The sequence below is a fragment of the Callorhinus ursinus genome, unplaced genomic scaffold (assembly GCF_003265705.2).
Source record: "Callorhinus ursinus isolate GAN/ISIS: 27379988/994484 unplaced genomic scaffold, GSC_fseal_2.0 scaffold25, whole genome shotgun sequence".
Classification (NCBI taxonomy): Eukaryota; Metazoa; Chordata; class Mammalia; order Carnivora; family Otariidae; genus Callorhinus; species Callorhinus ursinus.
In genome coordinates, this window is record NW_027397087.1 from 36,635,346 (window position 1) to 36,659,123 (window position 23,778).

A 23,778-nucleotide genomic window follows, 5' to 3' on the forward strand; every position below is an offset into this window, starting at 1 on the left:
TTCACGGGTTCCGCATGAAACAGGTTTCCATTTAGTAGCTCAGGCAACAGGAATTTTAGCTCAACAGCCAAGGACTTCCCCGAATTACTCCAGGGCGGGCGGGAAGTGTCTCTACCGCCCGGTGGGAAGGCCACCTTCGCTGGATTCAGTGAGGGGATTGCATCTCTATGGCCTGCGGCAAAAACTACCACCGGGTCCAGGGGCCTTTCTCTCGGTGACGAGGAGGCCGCACCCTTCTCAGGAACAAGATTCACTGGTGTCGGTCCACAAAGCGACCGCAGCCGGAACCGAGAAGGCGACTCCCGCGGTGCCGCGCTCCCAAGGCCAGACCGGGCCATGGGGTCTCCCCGCTCTCCACGCAGGGGCGGCGGGGCGGGGCGCAGTGACGCCAAGAGGAGTGACGCGACGACGCAGCGCGACGCGGTGACGCACGCCCCTTTGTTGGCTCAGTAGCGGTAGCAGCGGCCGTGGAGGTGGCGCTGGGGACTGTTTTCTCTCGGAGGCCGGAGAGGAGCCGCGTCTGACTGAGGCGGGCGGCAAGCGGCCCCCTCGCTCCCTCCCTCCCTCCTCCGCGCCCTCCCCGCCGCCGCCAGCCGCCAACCGCCAACCGCCGCGCCCGGGGAGGAGCCGCGGCCCGCGGGGCCGGAGCCAGGCCTGCGTCCGGACATCAACCGGAGCCGGAGCGAGAGCCGGGGCCTCGGCGTCCCCGCCCTCTCCCCGCCTCAGGGCCAGCGTCCGCCGGGCCCTCGCGTGTCGCGCCATGGACTCGGACGAGGGCTACAACTACGAGTTCGACGAGGACGAAGAGTGCAGCGAAGAGGACAGCGGCGCCGAGGAGGAGGAAGACGAGGACGATGATGAGCCGGACGATGATAACCTGGATCTGGGCGAGGTGGAGCTGGTGGAGCCCGGGCTGGGCGTCGGCGGGGAGCGGGACGGACTGCTGTGCGGGGAGACGGGCGGCGGCGGCGGCAGCGCTCTGGGTCCCGGCGGTGGCGGTGGCGGCGGCGGCGGCGGCGGGCCAGGGCACGAGCAGGAGGAGGATTACCGCTACGAGGTGCTCACGGCCGAGCAGATTCTGCAACACATGGTGGAATGTATCCGGGAGGTCAACGAGGTCATCCAGGTGAGGGTGGCTGCCGCTCTGGCTTGACCTGGCCAGACAGGGGAGCAGATTCGGCGGCCCGAGGGGCAGGCCCCGGCCTGGTGCGCAGCCCTGTCTCCTCCGCTGCCTCTGCTGGGGATAGGGGGTGTTGAAAGCAGACATTCGCCGGTTAGCCGGGTGTGGGGAGGTGCGCTGGGGGCGGTGCTTTCCAGGTCCTGCTATGGCGGAGGCCTCTGGCCGCCTAAGACTTCACTTGCGGGCAATTCCTGCCCGTCCCTGGGCCCGGTGTCCTTCCTCTAGCCGGAGGAGCGCCTACAGGGGCGGGGTGGGGTGGAGGGGGTGCGGGTGGAGAAGAGCAGGAAGAACGCGGCCCCAGAGAGGGTTATCCCGGCCTTCAGTCTTGCTTGAGCACTTTTGGAAGGGGTTGGAGTAGGCCTAAGAGCAGCTTGGTGTACGGTTGCCCCAAGTGGGCACCAGTTAATAAAGAAATGGATCTGCTTGGCAGTCTTAAATGCCTACTTAAGGGTGGGGGAAGGGAACTGTATCTCGGAAGAGGTGCTGATGGGCCTTCTTTTCCGATGGTGAGGCTTCTGCTCTCATCTTTTTATGTCTTTGCTGTTTGAGACCTAATGCTACTTTTTCATTGGTAGCCTATGACTTACTTGAAGCTGTTGGAATAGTTATTGTAGATTGCATACCCAGCCCTGCAGCTAAAACAACAAAACGCAGTGTTACTGCCTATTATTAGATAAGACTATTGTGAGTTAGAAAGTAAGGGCTTTTTGCTTCTGGACTCTTTTTCTCTGATAATTTTTATTTCTTGGTGAGTTAGGCTTGGTTTAAGTTGATAACCACAACTCATTTAACCGCGTGGGTCAGATTTTGCATTTTTAGCTTCAGGAATTCCAAAGTTTACATTTGTTTGGGGGAAAAACAGTTATAATGGGTGAGGGATATGATTCAAGAAGGCAACTTTTAGGAAACATTAGTTACATATGTAGAAACTATATACAGGAGCAAGTTACTATTGCCTTCTTGTATGTCAGTCATTACTTTTTTTTTCCTCCTTTAAAATTAATTGGCTAATATTCACTGGGAAATTGGCAGTAGTATGTCACTGCCCACTTGTTCAGTTTCCATGATTAACAGATTTTTACAATATTGTCTAGTAAGCAACACTTCCACTTGAGCCCTCTATTTTGGCTCATTTGGAGACCCTGTTTTGAATAATAGTAAAAAAAAATCTGTGATATATAGTGGTACTACTAAATAGTGGACGTGTGAAACTTTCATAGGGACACTGCAATCTAAGGAGGAAATTGAAGGGATATAGAAGGAAGATAAGTTTTATTGCCCTTTTTCTGATTCTAAAAATATGACAGTTCTTAGGCCACTAAGTGGAGATTTTTTTCTTTTTTGAGGAAACTTTATTAAAAGAATTTAGAGTAAAACCTTGAATTCTCTTTTTATTTACCACTACAGTATATAAAATCCGATGTTTTCAAACTTACCTAGTTTATTGACATGTTAATTAGGTTTTTAAAAACTCATGGATAGTGGATATTATTTAACTTTTTTGTTTTCATGTAGTAAATCTCATCCAACTTTCTCAGCTCTTAGGTGTGTCTTAAGCACCGAGGCCAAACCTTACAAGTTCTTTATGTCACTTCTGGAACAGGAATGTACCTAATGCATATGACATCATTCTTTCTTTCTTAGTTTAGAGGAGAGAGAATAAACCCAGATGAACAGAGCTAATAAGGGCCACAAAATACTAGGGTTTTTTTGTGTTTTTTTTAGGTGTCCATGGCTGATTTTTGAAAACTGTCGCGTTAAGGATGCTCTTAAATGGAATTCCTGAATATATAAATATCAATTCCTTGTTAAGTTTCTGTTTTGAGCTACCAGTAAATCAAAGAATAGGATTTATCCCAGGTCATCTTTTCTCGAAATGGTGTGCTTCCTAGATCTAAACTAGGCTTTGGTTATGTTAGGGTTTTTTTACATTAGTAGATTTAAACTTAAAAAGTTACACTGGTCATACATGCACACTCTAAGAAAAAACTAGGCAAGGAAAACCGTACTATAAAATCATACAGAATCATACTATATATTCTATGTTTTCAGTAGAAAAAAGGTTACAAAAACAAGGAATCTCAACAACTTTCTCTTGTTAATAACCATTTCCAGTGTTATATCTGATTATAAATCTAAACTAATTTAATCAGTCCATTATTATTGGCCTTCCTTTTTATTTTTTGGTTTCTGGCTTTTATTAACTCCACTGGGGATATCCTCATAGGTAAATCTTTGAATGTTTTATTTTCTTAGGATAAACCGAATTGCTGAGTCAAATGATGTGCTTATTTTCAAGGCATTTGATACATATTGCCTACCATGTTGCTTTCAGAAAGGTTATTAGTTTTCCCCCTACCAGTCAGTGCTTGATTAGGATAAAATAGTCATCATTTCAAAAATTTGCTTCTTTAAAAAAAAAAAAGGTGAAGTTGAACTTTTAACATGTTTCTTGGACATTGTTATTTCTGTTGTAAATTGCCCTTTGCTTTTGCTCATTTTGCTCCCTTTTTGGGATTTTTATCTTTTATTGATTTGTAAGACCTTTTTATATTCATTGAGGTTTTAAATATCAGTTGTCTAGTTGTTTTTTTTTTAAGATTTTATTTATTTATTTGACAGAGAGAGACAGCCAGAGGGGGATCACAAGCGGGGGTGGGGGGGGGGGGGGGGAGTGGGAGAGGGAAAAACAGGCTTCCTGCTGAGCACGATCCCAGGACCCTGGGATCATGACCTGAGCCAAAGGGAGATGCTTAACGACTGAGCCACCCAGGCGCCCCGTCTAGGTTTTTACGTTAAAAAAAAATTAATGTTTGTTTAGTGTGGCAATAAGTTTTAAGTTTATCAAGTTAAAACCCTTGTTTTACTTCACATTAGAGAGCTTATTGTTAATTCTAAAAAATTTAAATCCCCTGCTTCCAGTGCTACTTTTCAATATGAAATCAGGTATGTTATTAGTGAATTTGAAAATAAATTTGCAGGAGAAAAAGATTGAAATGTGAAAGATTGCCAGATTAATTTTTCCTTGGGAATTTGATTACTACTTTGGGGAGATTAGTTCTGGGCAACAGTAGATTAATATTGTAATTTGTAGATATCTGCAGGTTAGTTTTAGCTTTCAAATGAGTAAACACTTTTTGTTTTAGAAGACTCTTGGTTTTCTAGCTTTCTATAACGCTCTTGTTACAGTTTGTTTAATTTGGCTTTGTTATATTTAAATCCTTATGGCTGCCTAGATTATCTTGTGAACTTTCAAGAAAAGATCAGGGGTTTTCTTTAACCTATGCCAATGTTAGAGAAGTACTAAAAGCCCTTAACTTACCCAACTGTATTTACTTAACTAGTATTATTAAACAGTGGCTTTCTAATATAATTGCCTTAGTAGCTCGGTAATTTATTAAACACCACACAGTTCTGCAATTGAGGGGCATTTAAACTTGCTATTTTGTGTTTCCACAACATTATTCAGCAAATGTTGGTTGTGCTTGTGTATGTATGCCAGTCAACTGTGTTAAGTAGATTAGAGGGCATGGTTCTTGCCTAAGGAGCATATAAAGGTGGGGAACATAGAGGTCCTTGGGCTTCATTCCCAGAGATTGTTGTTCATTAGTTAAGTCTGAGTTGGAGCCTGAGCATTTATATATTTTTAGCCACTCCAGTGATAGTTCTCAACCACTGGAATAGTCATAGTTCATCTGTCATGATTTTGACTCAGGGAGAATAGTAGAGTGAGAAGGGCAGTAATCCCTAGGAATACCACTTTTATTTTTTTATTTTATTTTATTTTTAAGATTTTATTTATGTATTTGAGAGAGAGAGCGAGCACAAGCAGGGGAAGCTGCAGAGGGAGAGGGAGAAGCAGGCTCCACGCTAAGCAGGAAGCCCAATGCGGGACTCAATCCCAGGAACCCTGAGATCATGACCTGAGCTGACGACAGATGCTTAACCTACTGAGCCACCCAGGCGCCCCGGGAATACCACTTTTAAAAGATGTGCTGCAGAAGAGGAGCATGGGCTGATGGATGTGAGTGGTCACAGAGGAGGTATAAAGAAGTGGGTGGGTGTCTTGCTATTTTAAGATTTATTATGCTAAATAACCTGTTTTAAAGACAACAGATATCTCGTCCTTACAGGGGAAATTTTCTGGTGGCTGTTGAATTTCTTAATTTTGTTTCACCTATTTATTTAATTAAAAGACTTAAGGGGTGCCTGGGTGGCTCAGATGGTTGAACGTCTGCCTTCGGCTCAGGTCATGATCCCAGGGTTCTGGGATCAAGTCCCGCATCAGGCTCCCTGCTGGGCGGGGAGCCTGCTTCTCCCTCCGCCTCTGCCTCTCTCTCTCTCTCTCTCTCTCTCTCTCATGAATAAATAAATAAAACATTAAAAAAAAAAAGACTTAAAGAACTTCTGAAGTGAGGTTTCAAGCATAAATTGAGAGGTAGTATATACCAGCATATTGGCTCAGAGTCAGTTCTAGCCCTGGCTTTTCCTCCAAATGGCAAGTTTTGTTTATATCTCAGAACCTTCAGTTTTTGGTTTTGTTTTTTTAATCTGGAAAGTGAAGAGAGTTGAACTACTAGATTGGCCTTTTTTTTTACATTGATGTTTTGTTTATGTAACATCCTTTTAAAACCTTAGTTAATTGGAGACGCTCATTGTTTCCAAGAAATGAATTCAAGTGTGCAAATCAAGATGAACTCAAATTGGTTAACTTATTTGGGTAGGGGGTGGAAGAGTGAGAGAGGAAGGGGAGGGAATTATGTATCTTGAAGCTGTTAAAAGTGTTCGGGATGATTTATTCCTCTTGAACTTCTATCTTTTCCCACCTGATCTCCTTGAACTTACTTGAGCCGTAAGTTTCAAATTATATTAATTCTTGTTAAATTGCTTATGGCAGTACTGTGAATCAAACTCTGGGGGTGGGGTCCGGCAGTCTGTTTAAATGAGCATTCCAGGTGATGCTGATGCAAGCTCAAGTTTGAGAACCACTGATCTAGTTGAAATTTAACTGTTTCTCCGTGTGTTATCACTAGTGATAAATTACAACAGAGGTGGGTTAATGGTGGAAAGCAAGTTGTTTAAGAACTAATAAAAGGAACATTTGTTCAAGAGCTTGGACAGCACTTGCTGAGCTAATAGAGTTGGAGAGGATTTGTCATTATTGCTATCCTTCAGATAAAGTGGTCTTTACTCAGTTATTTCAAACATGCAAACCAAATTAGTGGCATCTTACATTCTAGGTTGGAGCACTTGGTTTTCCTCCCACTTCTTTATTTTTTTTTTGAAACAAAAATATTTGAGTTTCTTTACTTAATATATTGGAAAAAACATAAGCTTTTGGATACTGTAAATGTACAGTACTGTACTAAATAGTGAAGCGAATATGAGAAGACATTCCCAAGGAGTTGATGATCTCTTTGAATTTAGACACTCAAAGCTGTATCAGGTCAGAAAGTTGTTTCATCAAGCGTTAAGTGGATAGGAATAGGTATTTATGGAAGAGAAATCTGTGGGTGTTATCTGGAAGATGGTTAGGATTTGGATAGATAGGAAAGAGGGATAGAAAGCCATTTTAAGAAATTGAATGAAGGGAGAACAAGGAAGGTGACTGGATAATGGTGACAGTTTGTAAATTGTGGGTGATAATGTTGCAGAAGCTGAGGGGTTTGATACTCTGAAGAAAGGTAGGCAGAAGCCATCAGATTAGGTTCCTTAATTTTGGGTTTGACCTGTGGTGGCATTATGTATTAGTTATCTTTAACCCTGCATTTCCCCAAAACTTGGTGGCTTAAAAACAACACTTACTATCTTACAGTTTCTATGGGTCATGTTTCTGGGTGCAGCTGAGCTAGGTGCCTCTGGCTCAGGGTCTCTTGTTAACTCTGTTAAGTCTGCAACCGAGGTATCAGCTAACTTGCAGTTCTCAAGGCTTGAGGAGTGGAGGATCCCCATCTATTGTCAGGCCTCAGATTTTCACTGGCTGGTTGTTGGCCAGAGATACAAGTTCCTTGCCATGTGGGCTTCTCCAGAAAGTGGCTTATAACACAGTTTCTTTCCTTAGAATGAGGAATCCGAGAGCCCCCAAGATAGAAGCCAGTCTTTATAAAAATTTCATCTCAGTTGACATCCCATCACTTTGTCCTTTTCTACTTGTTTTAAGTGATTAACTGTATCCACACACTCAGGAGGAGGTTGCACAAGTGTGAAGACCAAGAGGTGAGGGGATCCTTGGGGCCATCTTAGACATTCTACCATCATATATATATCATTTAGCTTCATCAAGAGGTGAATGACAACCATTGTATAATGCTTATCTATCCATTTAATTTATATACAAATGAGAGGCATAGTAGTTTGGATTTTTTATTTTGGGTTAACTATAAATTATTTGTATTTGGCTTTGCAGAGCGTTATAACTTTAAATAAGTATTCCTAATAACTTTTCAATGGCTAAGATTAAAAGAATAATTTGCAGTCTCTTAGAATTGGCAGGAATTTTTCTTCAGTCCACTAATTTTTTTTTTTAACTTTAGCTACGTAGTGGAATCACCTGAGGATTTTTTTTCCCCCACTTTAAATTGCAGTTGCAAAAAATAAAAAAAATAAAAAAATAAATTGCAGTTGCAAGAAATAATGTATATCATAGCGATCCCACATACCCTTTGCTGATTTTTCTGCAATGATAACATCTTGCAAAACTATAGCATAATGTCACAACCAGTATATTGACATTGATTCAGTCTTACTCAAGATTTCGTTCCCTGAGATTTTTTTTAAATGCAGGCACTCAGGCCCCACACCAGACTAAGCAATGGGTCTCTGGGAGTTTGGACCAGACATTTTCATTAAACAGAAATTTTCCCTGGATTATTTTAATGCACACCCAGGGTTGAGAGCGCCTGTTCTTGTTCATTGTCTCTAAGAATCTTCTCAGTAACATTCCAGTCTCTGCTTAACTACAAATAAATGACAGTGAACTATTTTGTGATGTAGTTCATTTCAAATTTAACTCTTGATTTTTTTTAATGTAATTAAAATCTGCTATTGTAACTTTCACCCATTGTTCCTAGGGTCACCCTTTGGATAAAGTTGTTTGTTTTTTTAACATAATTATTGTTTTGGAAGCTTTTCTTCCTGAAGTTAATCAGACCCTCCTTCGTACAACAATGAACCCGTATTTTTGATAAAATGAATATTGCCTGCTTTTCTATTTTCTATTAGACACTTTCTCTTAATAGGCATAGTATCACAGGCCGTAACTTGGCTAAGACCTCAACAATATACAGGTCATCCTTTGTATGTTATCATACTATTACTATGTATTTTTGTTAAATAGCTTAATTATTCCTATTAAATGATGGGATAAATATAATAAAGAATTTATTTGGACTGGCATTTGATGATCAGTTGTAAGAGGCTTCTAACATGGCTTGGCCGTATCCTTTGGGGCCTGTGGAGATAGTAGTGGCAGTTTTTGCCCTTTTTTTCCCCCCAGTGTTTAAAAAAAAAAAAAAAACCTAATATATTTAAAACAGAGCAAAACAGAACTGCCCAAGTGAATTAAATGTGGGCCATTGTTGGGTCTTCAGTTCTAAAAGAATGGCACATTTTATAGAGTCATTGGATTTCTACAATCATATGTAAGAATCTGAATTTTTGCTTTATTCCTAAATTTTCATTTAATCAGTGATTGGGGGTCATCTGGCTTTATCTTGAATAATGTCTCATTTCTTGATGTATCTTGGTGAACAGTAAATGCCCAGTTGGTATTTGAGTTAAACTGATGGGTAGTTTGTATCTCAGAAGGCAGTTTAAGAAGCTCTTACTGGGGACGCCTGGGTGGCTCAGTCGTTAAGCGTCTGCCTTCGGCTCAGGTCATGATCCCAGCGTCCTGGGATCAGGCCCCGTGTAGGGCTCCCTGCTCAGCAGGAAGCCTGCTTCTCTCCCACTCCCCCTGGTTGTGTTGTCTCTCTCTCTCTCTCCCTCTCTCTCTCTCTCTCTCTCTCTCAAATAAATAAATAAAATCTTAAAAAAAAAAAGTTCTTACTGAAATAGCAGCTTCTCTGGCAGATTAACTTTTCAGAGCTCAACTTTTTTTTTTTCATTTAAGGTCAAAAGATTGTGAAGATTTGAATGAGAAATCCAAATATTGTACTGGAAGTTTTTACATGTGATTTTTTTTTTAAAGATTTTATTTATTTTTTAGAGAGAGAGAGAGATCACAAGTGGGGGGGAGGGCAGAGGGAGAAGTGGACTCCCTGCTGAGCAGGGAGCCTGATGTGGGCTTGATCCCAGGACTTCCGGACCATGACCTGAGCTGAAGGCAGAGTCTTAACTGACTGAGCCACCCAGGCACCCCCCAGGTGATTTTTTTCTTAATGTAAACATCATTCAGTAACATTTTTCATTTTTACTATGTTCCATTTAAAGGAAGTGTCAGAAGTGACCTGACACTTAATACATTTTGGCAAAAAGTACAGCAGATAATGAAGTATTAGGTAACATTTCCTTATAACTAAGACATTTGTTTAGACAAAGCTAAGAATAGCTATAATCCCAGACACTTCTCCCCAGGCTTACTTTGCAATCTCCTTTGAAACTGTCATACTTCTAATTCAAATATTAACAGACTCCAATTACTTGGTAATATATCCTTTCTCTTAATCACAGTTATACATTTTTTAAGGGATTAAGTATAAGCTAGAGACTGAGAAGTATTTTCTGATTCTTAGCAAGTATTTACAAGTCAAAACCTGTAAAGTGTGACATTTTGGACAGGTATTTCTCTGAAACCCATTTGAAACCCAAATTTATACTGCATTGTCTCCTCAAGGCTTTTCTTTCTTTGACTAATTTACCAGTTAATTGTTCTTGGAATTTGAGAGTCATCCTTAGTTTTTTCCCTCTGCATTTCCCATATCCAGTTAGCCCTGATCAAGTTACCTCTGAAATTTGTTATTCCTGTTTTTACTAACTAATCCTAATCTAAGGCTTCTTTTTATTTTGCCTCATTGTCTCCAGGCTTCCAGTCTATGTCATACTACCAAATACAAATGTAGTAGTCATTTTCCTGCTAAAAAAAATTTCATTGTCCACCCCTACCCCTTACTATTGTAAGTCTAGTCCAGATTCCTTTATATGGCATTCATGGCTTCCTCATATTGGTGTCAGCTGATTTTTTTTTTCAGTGTCAGCTGCTGCTTTTCTGATTCTCCCATCTCCCCCAACTGCACCACTTATAATTTCTTTCTTTTTATTGCTTTGTGTTGGGGTTATAATTTCCTAATATATAAAACACATTTGTGTTTTCTTGAATTTGCTCATGCTCCTCCCTCTTGTGATATTCTTTCTCCTCTCAACTGCCTGATGTACTTCTCTTCAGACCCTTCTCAGATATTACCATATCTCTTGCCAGGTCCCTCTTCTCTACCTTTCTAGTGCTACCTTATCTTTGTTTGCATGGCACTTCATGTGCATATTGGTATAACCTGCATGAGGTTGTGTAATACAGCCATCCCAATACCTAAGTGTCTCCAGCTAGCTAGATGTGAGGGTTTTGAGTATTAGAGCTGAATCTTTTGCATCCATAGCATATGGCATACCAAGTCTTTGCCATAGTAGAAACTCAGTAAATACTTGAAGTTTGTCCTTGCTAGTAAATGCTTGCTCCCTTAGTTTCCTTATCATAAACCAAAGGGAGCCAGATAAGATTTTCTTCTGGTGCTAAGAAGTTATTTTATGATTTGTAGGTAATGCCACAGTGATAATGTAAGAAGCAAGAAAAAAGTGTTTAAATTCCAAGAGGACAAGCTTTTTAAGCGCTCTGAATATATAGTGACACTTTTAAAAAGTTTTTTGTTTGCATGAAGTTCCCTGGCACTTTATATGAACTGACAGTGATTTAAAAACAGTTGAGTCACTAATGCTGTGGTTCTCAAAGTATGGTCCATGAAAGCAAAACTACTGTATGATAATACTAAGACTTTTGTCTTTTTTAATGTGCTGACCTTTGTTCTGATGGTGCAGAAAGCAGTGGGTAGGTAAAACCATGGGAATCCTAGCACAAATCAAATCAGTGTTACTCAACTATACAAGTAGTCATTGTATTCTTCATCTTCTACACACAGTAAAAAATACCATTTTCACTTGTTCTGGATGAAGTACTAAAAGTTACTAGTTTTATTATATCTTATCACTTAAGTATACATCTTTTTCATAACTTTGGTGGCAAAATAGGCTTAGGTGGAGATAAGCATGAAGCACTTGGGCATACTAAAGTTCAGAGGTTGACTAGAAGATAAACATCTGTGCAGTTTGATTTGTGAGTGGAACAAGCCGCTTGTTTGATGGAAAACCATATTTTCTTGAAAGAATGACAAACTGGTTTTTTAGACAAATGGCAAACATATGGTGAATGTTTCTCCAAATGAATGAAATACACCTGTTATTTCAAGGAAACCTGCTTACAATGTATTTGCTAATGATAACATTTTTTTAAGTTTTTAAGTAAAAATTAGAATTTTGGAAAACTTCTATTTGCCACTGTGAGACTGCTTCCTAATATTTAAAAACTTCTGATGAAATATTGTGTAATAAAATATATCAATATTTGGAAGATCAGTTTAACTTAATTCCAGATGACCAATTTTCCATTGACCAGTTATGATACTTCACAATCATGCATTGGTAAATGATCCATTCAGAGTGCAAGATAGACCACCATATTTTAATATAAGAGTATGAAAAGTTCTTTGACATGGTTTCAAATTCTACCTTGCAAACAGCCTTTAAGAAACAACCACTTTTTTGGGGCACCTGGGTGGCACAGTCGGTTAAGTGACTGCCTTCGGCTCTGGTTATGATCCTGGAGTCCCGGGATCTAGTCCCACATTGGGCTCCCCGCTCAGCAGGGAGTCTGCTTCTCCCTCCGACCCTCCTCCCTCTCATGTACTCTCTCTCTCTCTCATTCTCACTCTCTCAAAATAAATAAATAAATCTTATAAAAAAGAAACAACCACTTTTTGAATTTTGGTGTACTATCAAAAAGAATATCCATAATTAACTAAAAAGCCAGTGAAAGTGCTCCTCTTTTAAAAAAAATTTTTTTTAAGTAATCTCTACACCCAGTGTGGGGCTCGAACTTAAAACCCCGAAATCAAGAGTTGCAGGTTCTGTCCACTGAACCAGCTGGGAGCCCCAAGTGCTCCTCTTTTTTCAAACTATTTTTATGAAGCCACATTTCCTTTATTCTTCAAATAAAACAACATATCGAAGAGGGGCGCCTGGGTGGTACAGTGAGTTGACTCTTGGTTTCAGCTCAGATTGTGAACTCCGGGATCATGAGATCCGGCCCTGCCTTGGGCTCAGCATTCAGGACAGAGTCTGCTTGGGATTCTCTCTCTCCCTCCCTCTACCCCTCCCGCTTGTGCTTTCTCTCTAAAATTAAAAAAAAATTTTTTTTAAGAGAAACAACACATCCAAGAGACTGAATGCAGAAACAGATATGAGAATCCAGCTATTTTCTATTTAGCCAGGTATTAAAGAGACTTTGAAACATGTGAAATAGTGCACTCCTCACCCTCTTTTTTGTGTTAGAACATATAATTTATTTTCATTGAAGTGTTTTTTTGTATTAATCTATAATGGGATCTATTACTGTTATCTTAATGAGTTAATATTTTAAAAATTCTGTTTTAGTAGCTAACATGATAAATATTGATAGTTATAACTCACATAAACAAAGCTCTTTGGTGTCCTTAATTTTTAAGGTGAATAGGGAGTTCTGAGATCAAGCAAGTTGAGAATTGCTGCTCTGATACTCTGAAATATTTCTGAATCATTAAGAAAATGTCATGTAGGCTTGCAAACAGGAGATAGGACTAAGCACACTATTTGAATTTAGTATAAATTAGCAATAGTTTATAAGTTACAAATTAAGTATTACTGATTAATCAGAAACTTATAAGTTATGTTAGATGCTCTGGGGAGTATTAACAAATATTAGCCTCTGTACTTAAATAAAATCTAGGAAATGTGAATCATAAGATACGACTATTAGGGGAAAGATGTTGGAAATGGGATGGGAGGCTTAATTTGTTCAAGGAGGAGCTAGTAGAGATACCACTCAACATATTCCGTTTGTTAATTTGTCTATATTTTCATTTTTTACAGTAGAATGAAAGCTGTGTGAGAGCAGGACTTTGTTTTATTCATTGCTGCAGTCCCAGTGCCCAGAACAGTCCTTGGCACACATTGGGTACTTAGTAAATATTTCTTATGTACTTTATTTCAGTTCCATTTTTGAAGAATATTTTACTATGTATATAATTTTAGGTTGTAGTTATTTTCTTTCAGTACCTTAAAGATTCTGCTGTTGTCTGGCTTCTGTTGTTTGTGGTGGGAGGAAGCTTAAGGAAGTTTTTACTCTGGGTGTTTGTGAGATTTTTTACTTTGTGTCTAGTGGTTTTCTTTGTGTTTACCTCTCTCTGGGTTTTCAGATCCTTTTGAATCTGGGGTGATGTCTTTTTATCAATTTTGGAAATTCTCAGCTCTGCCTTCATCCCCTTTCCTTCTGAGACTCTAGTTACCCATGTATTAGAGCTTTTTGTTAGTGCCAGATGTGTTCATTGCTCTTTTGTGTATCTTCTCTTTTTTCTGCTTCAGATCGGATGATTTCTATTGATTTATCTTCTGGGTCTCTAACTCTGTCTTTTCCTTTGTCTGATCTGCTATTAAACACCTAATTAGTTCTTAATTTCCAATATTTTATTTTTTATTTTTATTTATTTTTAAGATTTTATTTATTTGACAGAGAGAGACACAGGGAGAGAAGGAACACAAGCAGAGGGAGTGGGAGAGGGAGAAGCAGGCCTCCTGCTGAGCTGGGAGCCCGATGCTGGGCTCTGTCCCAGGACTCTGGGATCATGACCTGAGCTGAAGGCAGATGTTTAAAGACTGAGCCACCCAGGCGCCCCCCAATATCGTATTTTTTAATTCTAGAGTTTCCATTTGATTCTTTTTTGTAGGTGCTGATTTTTTGGTGACTTCTTTTTCATCTGTTTTCTCCAGCATAATAATCATTTATTCTTAAAAGTTTTGTCACCTAATTCCATTAACTGTTAGTCTCTTCATATATTTTTTTCCCTCCCAGTTTTCAGTCATGTGTTCCTTGTTCCTGTCCTTGATATACTTTTGGTTGCATGCTGTATGTTGGGTATAAAGTATTTTAGAGATTCTGGATGACGATAGATTTCTCCAGAGAGGATTTTCATTCCTCCTCCTGTTTGGTGGTTAGAGAGTGAATAATGATCTTAATCCAGCCAGGCTGAGTTTTAGCCCTGTTTAGTTTCAGCCTCTGATCTGCCTCTGGCCCTTTAGAATCTTCAACTAGGAACTTGCTTTATTCTCAGCAGTCCCTTGCCTAGGGATCTCAGACTTTAATCATCGACTCCCAAGACTGCTGGAAGCACCACTCTGATTTCAGAGACTTTACCTTTAGATTTTTAGTCTTGGCCCTATTTTTAGTCCAGGGATTCAGAAGATGTCCTGATGAAAGGCCAACCATTCCTCCATTTCTTGAGACACCCCTCAAGTCTCAGTGTTAGTTCCCTTTTTGGCTGCATTAAGTTCCCACAAACTTAGTGACTTAAAACACCAATTCATTATTTAACAGTTCCGAAAGTCAGAAATCCGAAGTGAATCTCACTGGGCTATCTCACCTACTTTTCCACTTCTGGAGGCTACTTGCATTCCTTAGCTTGTGGCCCCTTACTGGATCTTCAAAGCCAGCAGCATAGCATCTTTAAATCTCTGATTCTTTTACTTTTGTCCCCTTCTTCCACTTTAAAAAATCTCACATGTGCTTCTTTCACTTTATTTTTTTTACTTTATTTTTAAATTTTTATTTATTTTTAAGTAAGCTCTACTCCCAGTATGGGGCTTGAACTCATGACCCTGAGATCAAGAGTCGCATACTCTACCAACTGAGCTAATCAGGTGCCCTGTACTTCTTTCACTTTGAATGTGACTCTTTTTTTTTTTTTTTTAAAGATTTTATTTATTTGAGAGAATGAGAGATAGCACGAGAGGGAAGAGGGTCAGAGGGAGAAGCAGGAGAAGCAGACTCCCTGCTGAGCAGGGAGCCCGATGCGGGACTCGATCCCGGTACTCCAGGATCATGACCTGAGCTGAAGGCAGTCGCTTAACCAACTGAGCCACCCAGGTGCCCTCACCATGTAATTTAACATTCATAGGTTGCAGGTAATAGAATATGAACATCTTAGGGAGAACCACTATTCTGCTTGCTTCCAGAATTTATTAAGTGCTGCCAGGTAAAAGCTCTCTACTGCCTTCAGACAAATAATATCTGGACATTATCTGGCTTTTCCAGTTCTGGAAGGGAATGCTGGTTTACCTTTTAGCTACTCTATCCTACCTGGAAAGGGAACAATAAATATTCAAAAACTCAATGAATAGGGGCCTCTGGGTGGCTCAGTAGTTAAGCGTCTGCCTTCGACTCAGGTCATGATCCCAGGGTCCTGGGATGGAGCCCCACATCGGCCTCCCTGCTCAGCGGGAAGCCTGCTTCTCCCTCTCCCACTCCCCCTGCCCCTGCTTGTGTTCCCTTTCTCACTGTGTCTCTCTCTGTCGAATAAATAAATAAAATCCTTAAAAAAAAAAAAAACTCTGTGAATATATTTTTAGTCTATGAGATTTGTCTTGGGGATTTTTGAAGCCTGCATTCCATGGGAGCAAGCAACTACTTTGTGGACTGTAGAATGTACTTTTGAATTTGGATTCCAGCCAGAAAGTATGACATTTTTAATTTTTTAGTTACATATGTATATATACACACACACACACACACTTTTTTTTTTCCCCAGAAAGTATGACATTTTAAAGATTGGAGTAAGGAATCTGAGATGTGGGAAAATAACAGTATGGAGGGGAAAAAGATCTGACTCACTAATTTTTATGTAAGGGGAGACTCACATAGACAAAAGTAATAGCTGACATTTGTGGAATGTGTTAGGTGTTTTCACATGTATTAATTTGTTATAAATCCCAGGGAAATAGCATTATTTCCATTATACAGATGAGTAATTTGAAGTTAGAGAAGCTGACTGGTGGAGGTCCTTGAAACTGGGTCGTCTTGATTTTTAAGCTCTTTTTTTTTTTTTTTAAAGATTTTATTTATTTGAGAGAGAGAGTGCAAGCGAGCACAATTGGGAGGGGCAGAGTGAGGGGAGAGAATCCCAAACAGACTGTGCTGAGCACAGAGCCCAGTGCAGGGCCAACTTGGGGCTCTGAGATCATGACCGGAGCGGAAACCAGAGTTGGTTGCTCCACGGACTGCACCAATCAGGTGTCCCGCCTTTTAAGCTCTTTCTGCTATACTGAACTTTCCAGATTTTAGTTGGACTATTTGAGCCAAATTCTTGTACTGTTTTCTTTGTGTTTGTGTAGAGAAACTTTACAATACTAAAATGATTTTTCACTGTAGCTCGTTGACTAGCTAGTTGACTGTCGCTACATAACAAATTACCCCAACGCTTAGTGGCTTAAAACAACAAACATTTATTATCTCAGTTTTGAGTGGCTTAGTGGGTGGTTGTGGCTCAGGGTCTCTAAGGAGGTTGTGATTATCTTGTCAGCTGAGGCTGCAGGCTTGGTTTGTGCTGGAAGTGCTTTCAGGATGGCTCACTCACTGGCTTTTGGTAACATGGGCTCCATAGGGCTATTTTAGTGTCCTTCCTCCTCCAGAACAAGTAATCAAAGAAAGCAAGACAGAGGCTGTAATGTCTTCTATGACCTAGCCTTTGAACCTACTGTGGGAGGGGTCTAAGCAAATACCAGGAGGAAAGGATCATTTGTGGCATCTAGGAGGCTAGTTACTACAGATAGCATGTGGAAAGGAAGGGTAAAATATAGGGATATGGCTATAAGACTAGATTTTTAGTTCTGGGATTATGAGATTTATTTTTTGTTTTTAAAGATTTTATTTATTTATTTGACAGAGAGACACAGCGAGAGAGGGAACACACGCAGGGGGAGTGGGAGAGGGAGAAGCAGGCTCCCCTTGGAGCAGGAAGCCTGATGTGGGGCTCAATCCCAGGACCCTGGGATCAAGACCAGAGACAAAGGCAGACGCTTAACGACTGAGCCACCCACGCGCCCTGGGTTATGAGATTTGAAAAAAATTGATGCTACTTTTTTTTTTTTGATGGCTACATTTAATAAGTAATAAAACGTGAACTTGAAAGCCCTCTTGAAAGGTATAGAGTAGCCAGCCTCCTTTTGTGTAATACAGTAGATTTACCAAAATCAGTATCTAAAAACTTCTTCCGTATGTGAGAGAACAAGTATTTCTAAAACTTTTAGGTACATAACAATCATTTTATCTATTTAATTCACATTTTGTAAAACTCTTGTACCTTATAGTCTAGACTAGAGTCTAGTCCTCTTATCTATATTACTGTGTGACCTTAGACTAAATCAGGCTCTGGTCTGAATCTGCCCTTACAAAGGAAAGATTTGGATTTGATGATTTCTGAAGTTCTTACCCAGTTATGAAATTCAAGTACAAGTGGCAAAAGATAGTGTGGATGCTTTCAAGATAGGAAACTAAAAGACCAAACCTCCTTTCCATCTTCTCTAATGCCACAGTCTATCTTAAACTTGTTCCTATTAGATTTTACTGTTCCTGAGACTACTATACATCTCCCTGTCACCATGTTCTGCCAAATCAGTACTTGACTTTTACATCTCTGTGCCTCCCCTCAGTTCATGTGGTTGGCAGGTGTATAAAGATGAGCAGAGAACATTTCTTCCCAGGGCTCCTGATCTAGGAAGGGCAGACATGTAAATAAGTACTTGATTATAAAGGCAATAACTCAGGACCCTTCATGCTCAGTTTTAACCATCTGTAGCCTGATCTCAATTATTTTCTGTTTCTGGTCTTGCCCTGGCCTGGTTTTCAAAGTTGAGGTTCTTAGTGTATTGCCATTACTCAGAAATCCCACAACTTACCAGTTTGTGTTTTGAAGTATTATTTTTATACCGGTGAACCCTGTTGTGTTTCACTGTGTTGTGTGTTGACCTACCTTTGCTACTTGGTTAAGGAAAGCCCTGCCTTCCAAAGACATTTGTTGGTTTTTGGGAAAGAAGCAAATTAATTGACTTTTGTATGGACAAGTAGAGTCTTGTTATAACTATTAGAGGTTATTAGAAAGCCTCTCTCATTGGCAAAATTAGAAAAATCCAAAGAACCTGAAAAGGATGATATTGATAGAAAGTGGGGCCTTGTGACAATATTATGGTCACCACAGATAAAATGCTGCCTGTTTCCTTTTTATTACAGGGTGGTCATCCTTTTCAGTTTATAACAATGTAAAAAATGTTCATATTTGGCCTTAGTTTATAGTCTGAGACCAAAGTATACCAAATCTTTTTCATTTATGATAAGCAGTGGGGTGGAAATGGGATAGGAAATCATGCTTATGAGAAACCTTCTTAAGCTGAGGGATTGCAATGACTAGGTTACAAGAGGATGCATATTACGGTGAAAGATTCCTCAGCATGACAGATCAAGCTTTTCCTAATTCAACCCTTGTGTGCTTTATCTGACGTTTCTTCTTACTCATACTGGCATAGCAAAGTAATGATGTGAAGTTTTTTCTTGCCTTTGTAAGTCTTTTTTTTAAATTTTTTGTTATGTTAATCACCATACATTACATCATTAGTTTTTAATGTAGTGTTCCATGATTCATTGTTTGTGCATAATACCCAGCGCTCCACGCAGAACGTGCCCTCTTTAATACCCATCACCAGGCTAACCCATCCCCGCACCCCCCTCCCCTCTAGAACCCTCAGTTTTTCAGAGTCCATCGTCTCTCATGGTTGGTCTCCCCCTCCGATTTCCCCCCTTCATTCTTCCTCTCCTGCTATCTTCTTTTTTTTTTTTTGTTAACATATATTGCATTATTTGTTGCAGAGGTACAGATCTGTGATTCAACAGTCTTGCACAATTCACAGCACTCACCATAACACATACCCTCCCCATTGTCTATCACCCAGCCACCCCTTCCCTCCCACCCCCCACCACTCCAGCAACCTTCAGTTTGTTTCCTGAGATTACGAATTCCTCATATCAGTGAGGTCATATGATACATGTCTTTCTCTGACTTATTTCACTCAGCATAACACCCTCCAGTTCCATCCTTTGTTAAGTCTTTACCTTTGCTTTTGATGCTTTCCCCTGATAAACTCTTTCATACTTTAAGACCCACCTTGAACGTCATTTCTTCTTTGAATCCTTACCTGTAAGTGGGTCTCAAAATTTTGTACATACTTTTATTATTTAAAAATCTCTTATCTCTATTCTTTATTCTTCCACAAAATAGATTCTGCAGTCCTTGAGGGTAGGATCATTGTATTAATTTTGGCATTCCCATTGACCAGCACAGTTCCAGGAACATAGCTGTTAAACAAACATTGATTGAATAGTCAAAATTAAATATGAATGAATTTTCTTGATTTTGTTATTGATAAAAATTAGTCTTGATACTATTCATTTTTTTTTTTTGTCAGTTCACATTCCTCTTGGCTTCACTGAATTAACTCTTCTCTCATTTTCTAATCTGCTTTCCATTTTTTGTTCTTAACCGGTTATTTAAGAGAATGTTAGTCATCACAACTGTTCTCTGAAGTAGATGGTATTTTTACTATTTTATGGATAAGGAAATCGAGACTTTAGAGGAATTGAATAACTTGCCAAGGTTTTCATAGCTGGGGTTGGAACTCAGGATTTTATATGATTAAATATAAAACGTGTAAATGTAAAACGTGAATGTTACTGTCTTGTGTGCTGAGTATTTTCTGTTTATCCCTCTAGATCCACTATACTTTTCTCCATCCAGCTCTATGCCCCAGGAGACTGACTTGTACAGACTGAGTCCAATGGGCTCTGACTTGTGACTTCATTGCTATGACCTGTGAATCCAAATAAGTAATAAACAAGAATGGAATAGAGTCAGAAGTCTACCACATGCCCCATTTAAACTTTACAACCTACATATGTACCTCAAAATTTCAAGCCAGAATTGCTGTTAACATTTACTTTTTGGAGTCCAGTGTAAGCATTTAAAAACATTTTAACATTAAATAATTCCATTGCTTGACCTACATTACAGAATGCATTTATACTATGCAAAATGTATTCATGATTTACATATGAAATTACAAATTGAGACCAGTGGTCTGCAAAGTTGAACAACATTCTTGTTGTGATAGAAGCACCAAGAGATTTTGGAAGAATAACATTGTGAAATTGTTACAGATGCACAAGATAACAAGTGCTTGATATGTTTAAAGGGAGAATGGCTGACTTGACTCATTTTGCTCAATAATAAGATAGTTCTTTTGTGAAGTTCTCAGAGGAACTTATTACTGATACCATTTAAACTCATGTAAGGAAATGTCTACCTTTCAACCTCGAAGTGAAAACTTGAGTGGACCTCAGATTGTTATTTAATGTGGAAAGGAAAGTATGTGTATAATTTTATTCACCAGTTTAACTGACTTTTTTTTAAAGTTTATTTATTTATTTTAGTATCTCTACACCCAGTGTGGGGCTCAATCCCACAAGTCCGAGATCAAGAGTCGTATGCTCTTCCAACTGAGCTAACCAGGTGCCCCTTAACTGATTTTTTAAATGTAATAATTTCATTTCACTGGACCTAAATGTTCTATCTGTTTTTTGTTGTAATCATCTCAATGTATATTGCATTACTATAGTTAATAGCTGGGTCCTTGGAACATATGGCAGTGTCTGAAGATTGATTTATAATGTTGCATTCCACTCTACTATAAAGCCTAAAGGGTGAAAGTAGGACTTTAAAATTCACAAAGATTTTCTAGTCATCCTTAGGAATGAAAGCATAAACAAATAAACAATAGCTAAAGAATTAAGGGGGTGCCTGGGTGGCTCAGTTGGTTAAGCATCCCAACTTTTGTTCTCAGCTCAGGTCTTGATCTCATGGTCCTGAGTTCAAGCCCTGCGTTGGGCTTCAAGTGTGGAGCCTACTTAAAACAAACAAAAGAATTAAGGATGGCAGTAAATTTCCCTAATCTTTGTCTCATACAGAGTCAGCACTGTTTTTGATTCACACAGAGTCAGATTAACAAGGATGAAAAGGGATCTTAAACGTTGTTCTGGGGATGCCTGGGTGGCTCAGTCGGTTAAGCGTCTGCCTTCTGCTCAGGTCATGATCCTAGGGTCCTGGGATCGAGTTCCACATCGGGCTCCTTGCTCAGCAGGGAGTCTGCTTCTCCCTCTCTCTCCCTCTGCTTGTGCTCTCTGTCAAATAAATAAAATCTTTAAAAAAAAAAAAAAGGTTGTTCTGGCCAACCACTTACTAATAAGCACTAGCTCCCTGTTAAGTGGTCCCTCGGCCTATTCTTAGTGACTTAAACCCTCACAGCCACTTCTAGAAGTGAGTGCATTTCATATTTAAACAGCTGTGATTTTGATTTTCTCCATATGTTAATAGTCTCTCTGTAGCTTTTTTTTGCTTGAACCTACCTGATTCTAACCCTTCCTCCTGATAGCTTTTCTTTCTTTCTTTCTTTCTTTTTTTTTTTTTTTAATATTTTATTTATTTGACAGAGACAGCGAGAGAGGGAACACAAGCCGGGGGAGTGGGAGAGGGAGAAGCAGGCTTCCCGCTGAGCAGGGAGCCCGATGTGGGGCTTGATTCCAGGACCCCCGGATCACGACCTGAGCCTAAGGCAGATGCTTAACGACTGAGCCACCCAGGCGCCCCAGCTTTTCTATTATTTTAAAGATTTATTTGACATATTGGAGACTACCAATGCATTAAACTATATCCAGACTAACATTTTTTTGTGTGTAGAATCTGGTATAAAGCTTCTGCTTTACTTCTTATGGACTGTTGATTAGGAAGATTATTTTTGGATTCAGAGTTGTGCGTGTCTGTTCAAGAAAGTTACCTAAGGTGGAATGCTACAGCAGCACATGTATCCTGTTCAGTTAAATAAATGCCAGAGAAGGCAAAGGCAGCAGATCTGTTTAATCATACCCTCGTTGTAGACATTGGAAGGTTTTGTAGTAGCAAGTGAATATACCTATTCATCCTAATGTTACCATATTAGTAATCGTGTTCTATACATTTATTCTGACTCTGCTTTGTAAAAATAAAGGCAGTTGCTAGACGGTGTTAACTAGTTAGCTCTGAATAAAATGTTTTCTCTCCCTTTTTTAAGCTTCTGGGTCAGTTTAAGTGAAGAATATCCTGAAATTGCAATGCAAACTTACCTTTATAATTATAATCAGGATTTTCTTCATTCTTTGTTACCAACACAAAATACAGAAGTGAGTTGCAAGCTGAGTTCAATATGACTGAACTCTCCTCCATAACCTTTGATTTAAAAACTTTTTTTAAACCTCAGTATTCTAAGACTGTTGATAAGACTTTCTTTAGGATTTAAAAAAATTATTGTTTTGACTATGCATGTATTTTCTTGGCTCAAAATTCAAAAAGTACAAAAGATAAAGAATCTCCTACCTTTATATCTTCACCACCTGGTTTACGCCCACAGAGGCAATCACTATTATTAATATCTTCATTCTTAATACTTTTCTCTTAAAAGTAGAACCTCCACCCTTCTAAGTTGATTTTTATCCTCCTTTTGAGACCCTAAATATCATATAGGATTATTTTATGAATTTCTGAGGCTGATGGTTTTTTTTTTTCCTGTCTACAAAGTTGTCCTATTAATTTAGGAACAGAAAAGCACTGTGTATTCTATGGCATCTCTTGTAATAATCACTTTGGAATATTTAGATCTGCAAAAGCCTGTGAAAACTGGAATAGTGGTCAGGGTAAAAGCTCATCTCCTACCTGGCTTTTTCTGGTAGGAAAAAGAACCTGAAGGATATGATGTTTTCTCCCTGAATATTTACTTTCTCCATCCCCAGCTATTGGAACAGGTCCACATTGTTTTATTTTTTTTTGAAGCTATGTGTGTGTGCGCATGTGTGTGCATGTGTGTTCTGTGTAGCTACCCAGCTAGCCAGGGCGTCTTGTGTTCCACTTCTTTGCATTCTAATTCAACTATACTTTTGAGGAAAATGTAATGTATAAAGATGAGTCACACATATAAAATGTTCGACTTCCTACATTGTAGAATATTTTTTATTCTAATTGTATAGTCATTTAGTGAATGAATCTAATCAATTTTTATTAAAATAAAGTGTCAAAGATTAGACACCTTTTCCCCTAGCTCACTTATTTGTGTGTCAAAGCTAGACAGTTCAGCGTATACTAACAAATCTTTGAAGAGAGATTTAAAAAATAGTCTCTCTGGGTCTGACTGACTTTCTAGGGAGGCTTCCAGGGCTCTAGCTACCCCATGCTTCCTGATTGGAAGAGGGCTGTCTACAATTGTTTTAAGAAGGGATTAGTACAGGGGCACCTGGGTGGCTCAGTTGGGTAAGTGTTGTACTCCTGATTTTGGCTCAGGTCATGATCTCAGGGTTGTGAGATGGAGCCCAGCGCTGAGCGTGTAGCCTGCTTAGG

General features: G+C 39.6%; 1 protein-coding gene across 1 annotated transcript in view; it reads left to right on the top strand.

Moving 5' to 3' along the window:
- The first annotated feature begins 486 nt into the window (after window positions 1–486).
- ARIH1 (ariadne RBR E3 ubiquitin protein ligase 1) overlaps window positions 487–23,778 on the top strand; it is a 117,625-nt gene continuing 94,333 nt past the window's right edge. Inside the window, exon 1 of the mRNA XM_025884608.2 lies at window positions 487–1,126. Coding sequence (XP_025740393.1) covers window positions 761–1,126 — 366 coding nt within the window. The 5' untranslated portion in view covers window positions 487–760. The remainder of the gene's footprint in view (window positions 1,127–23,778) is intronic.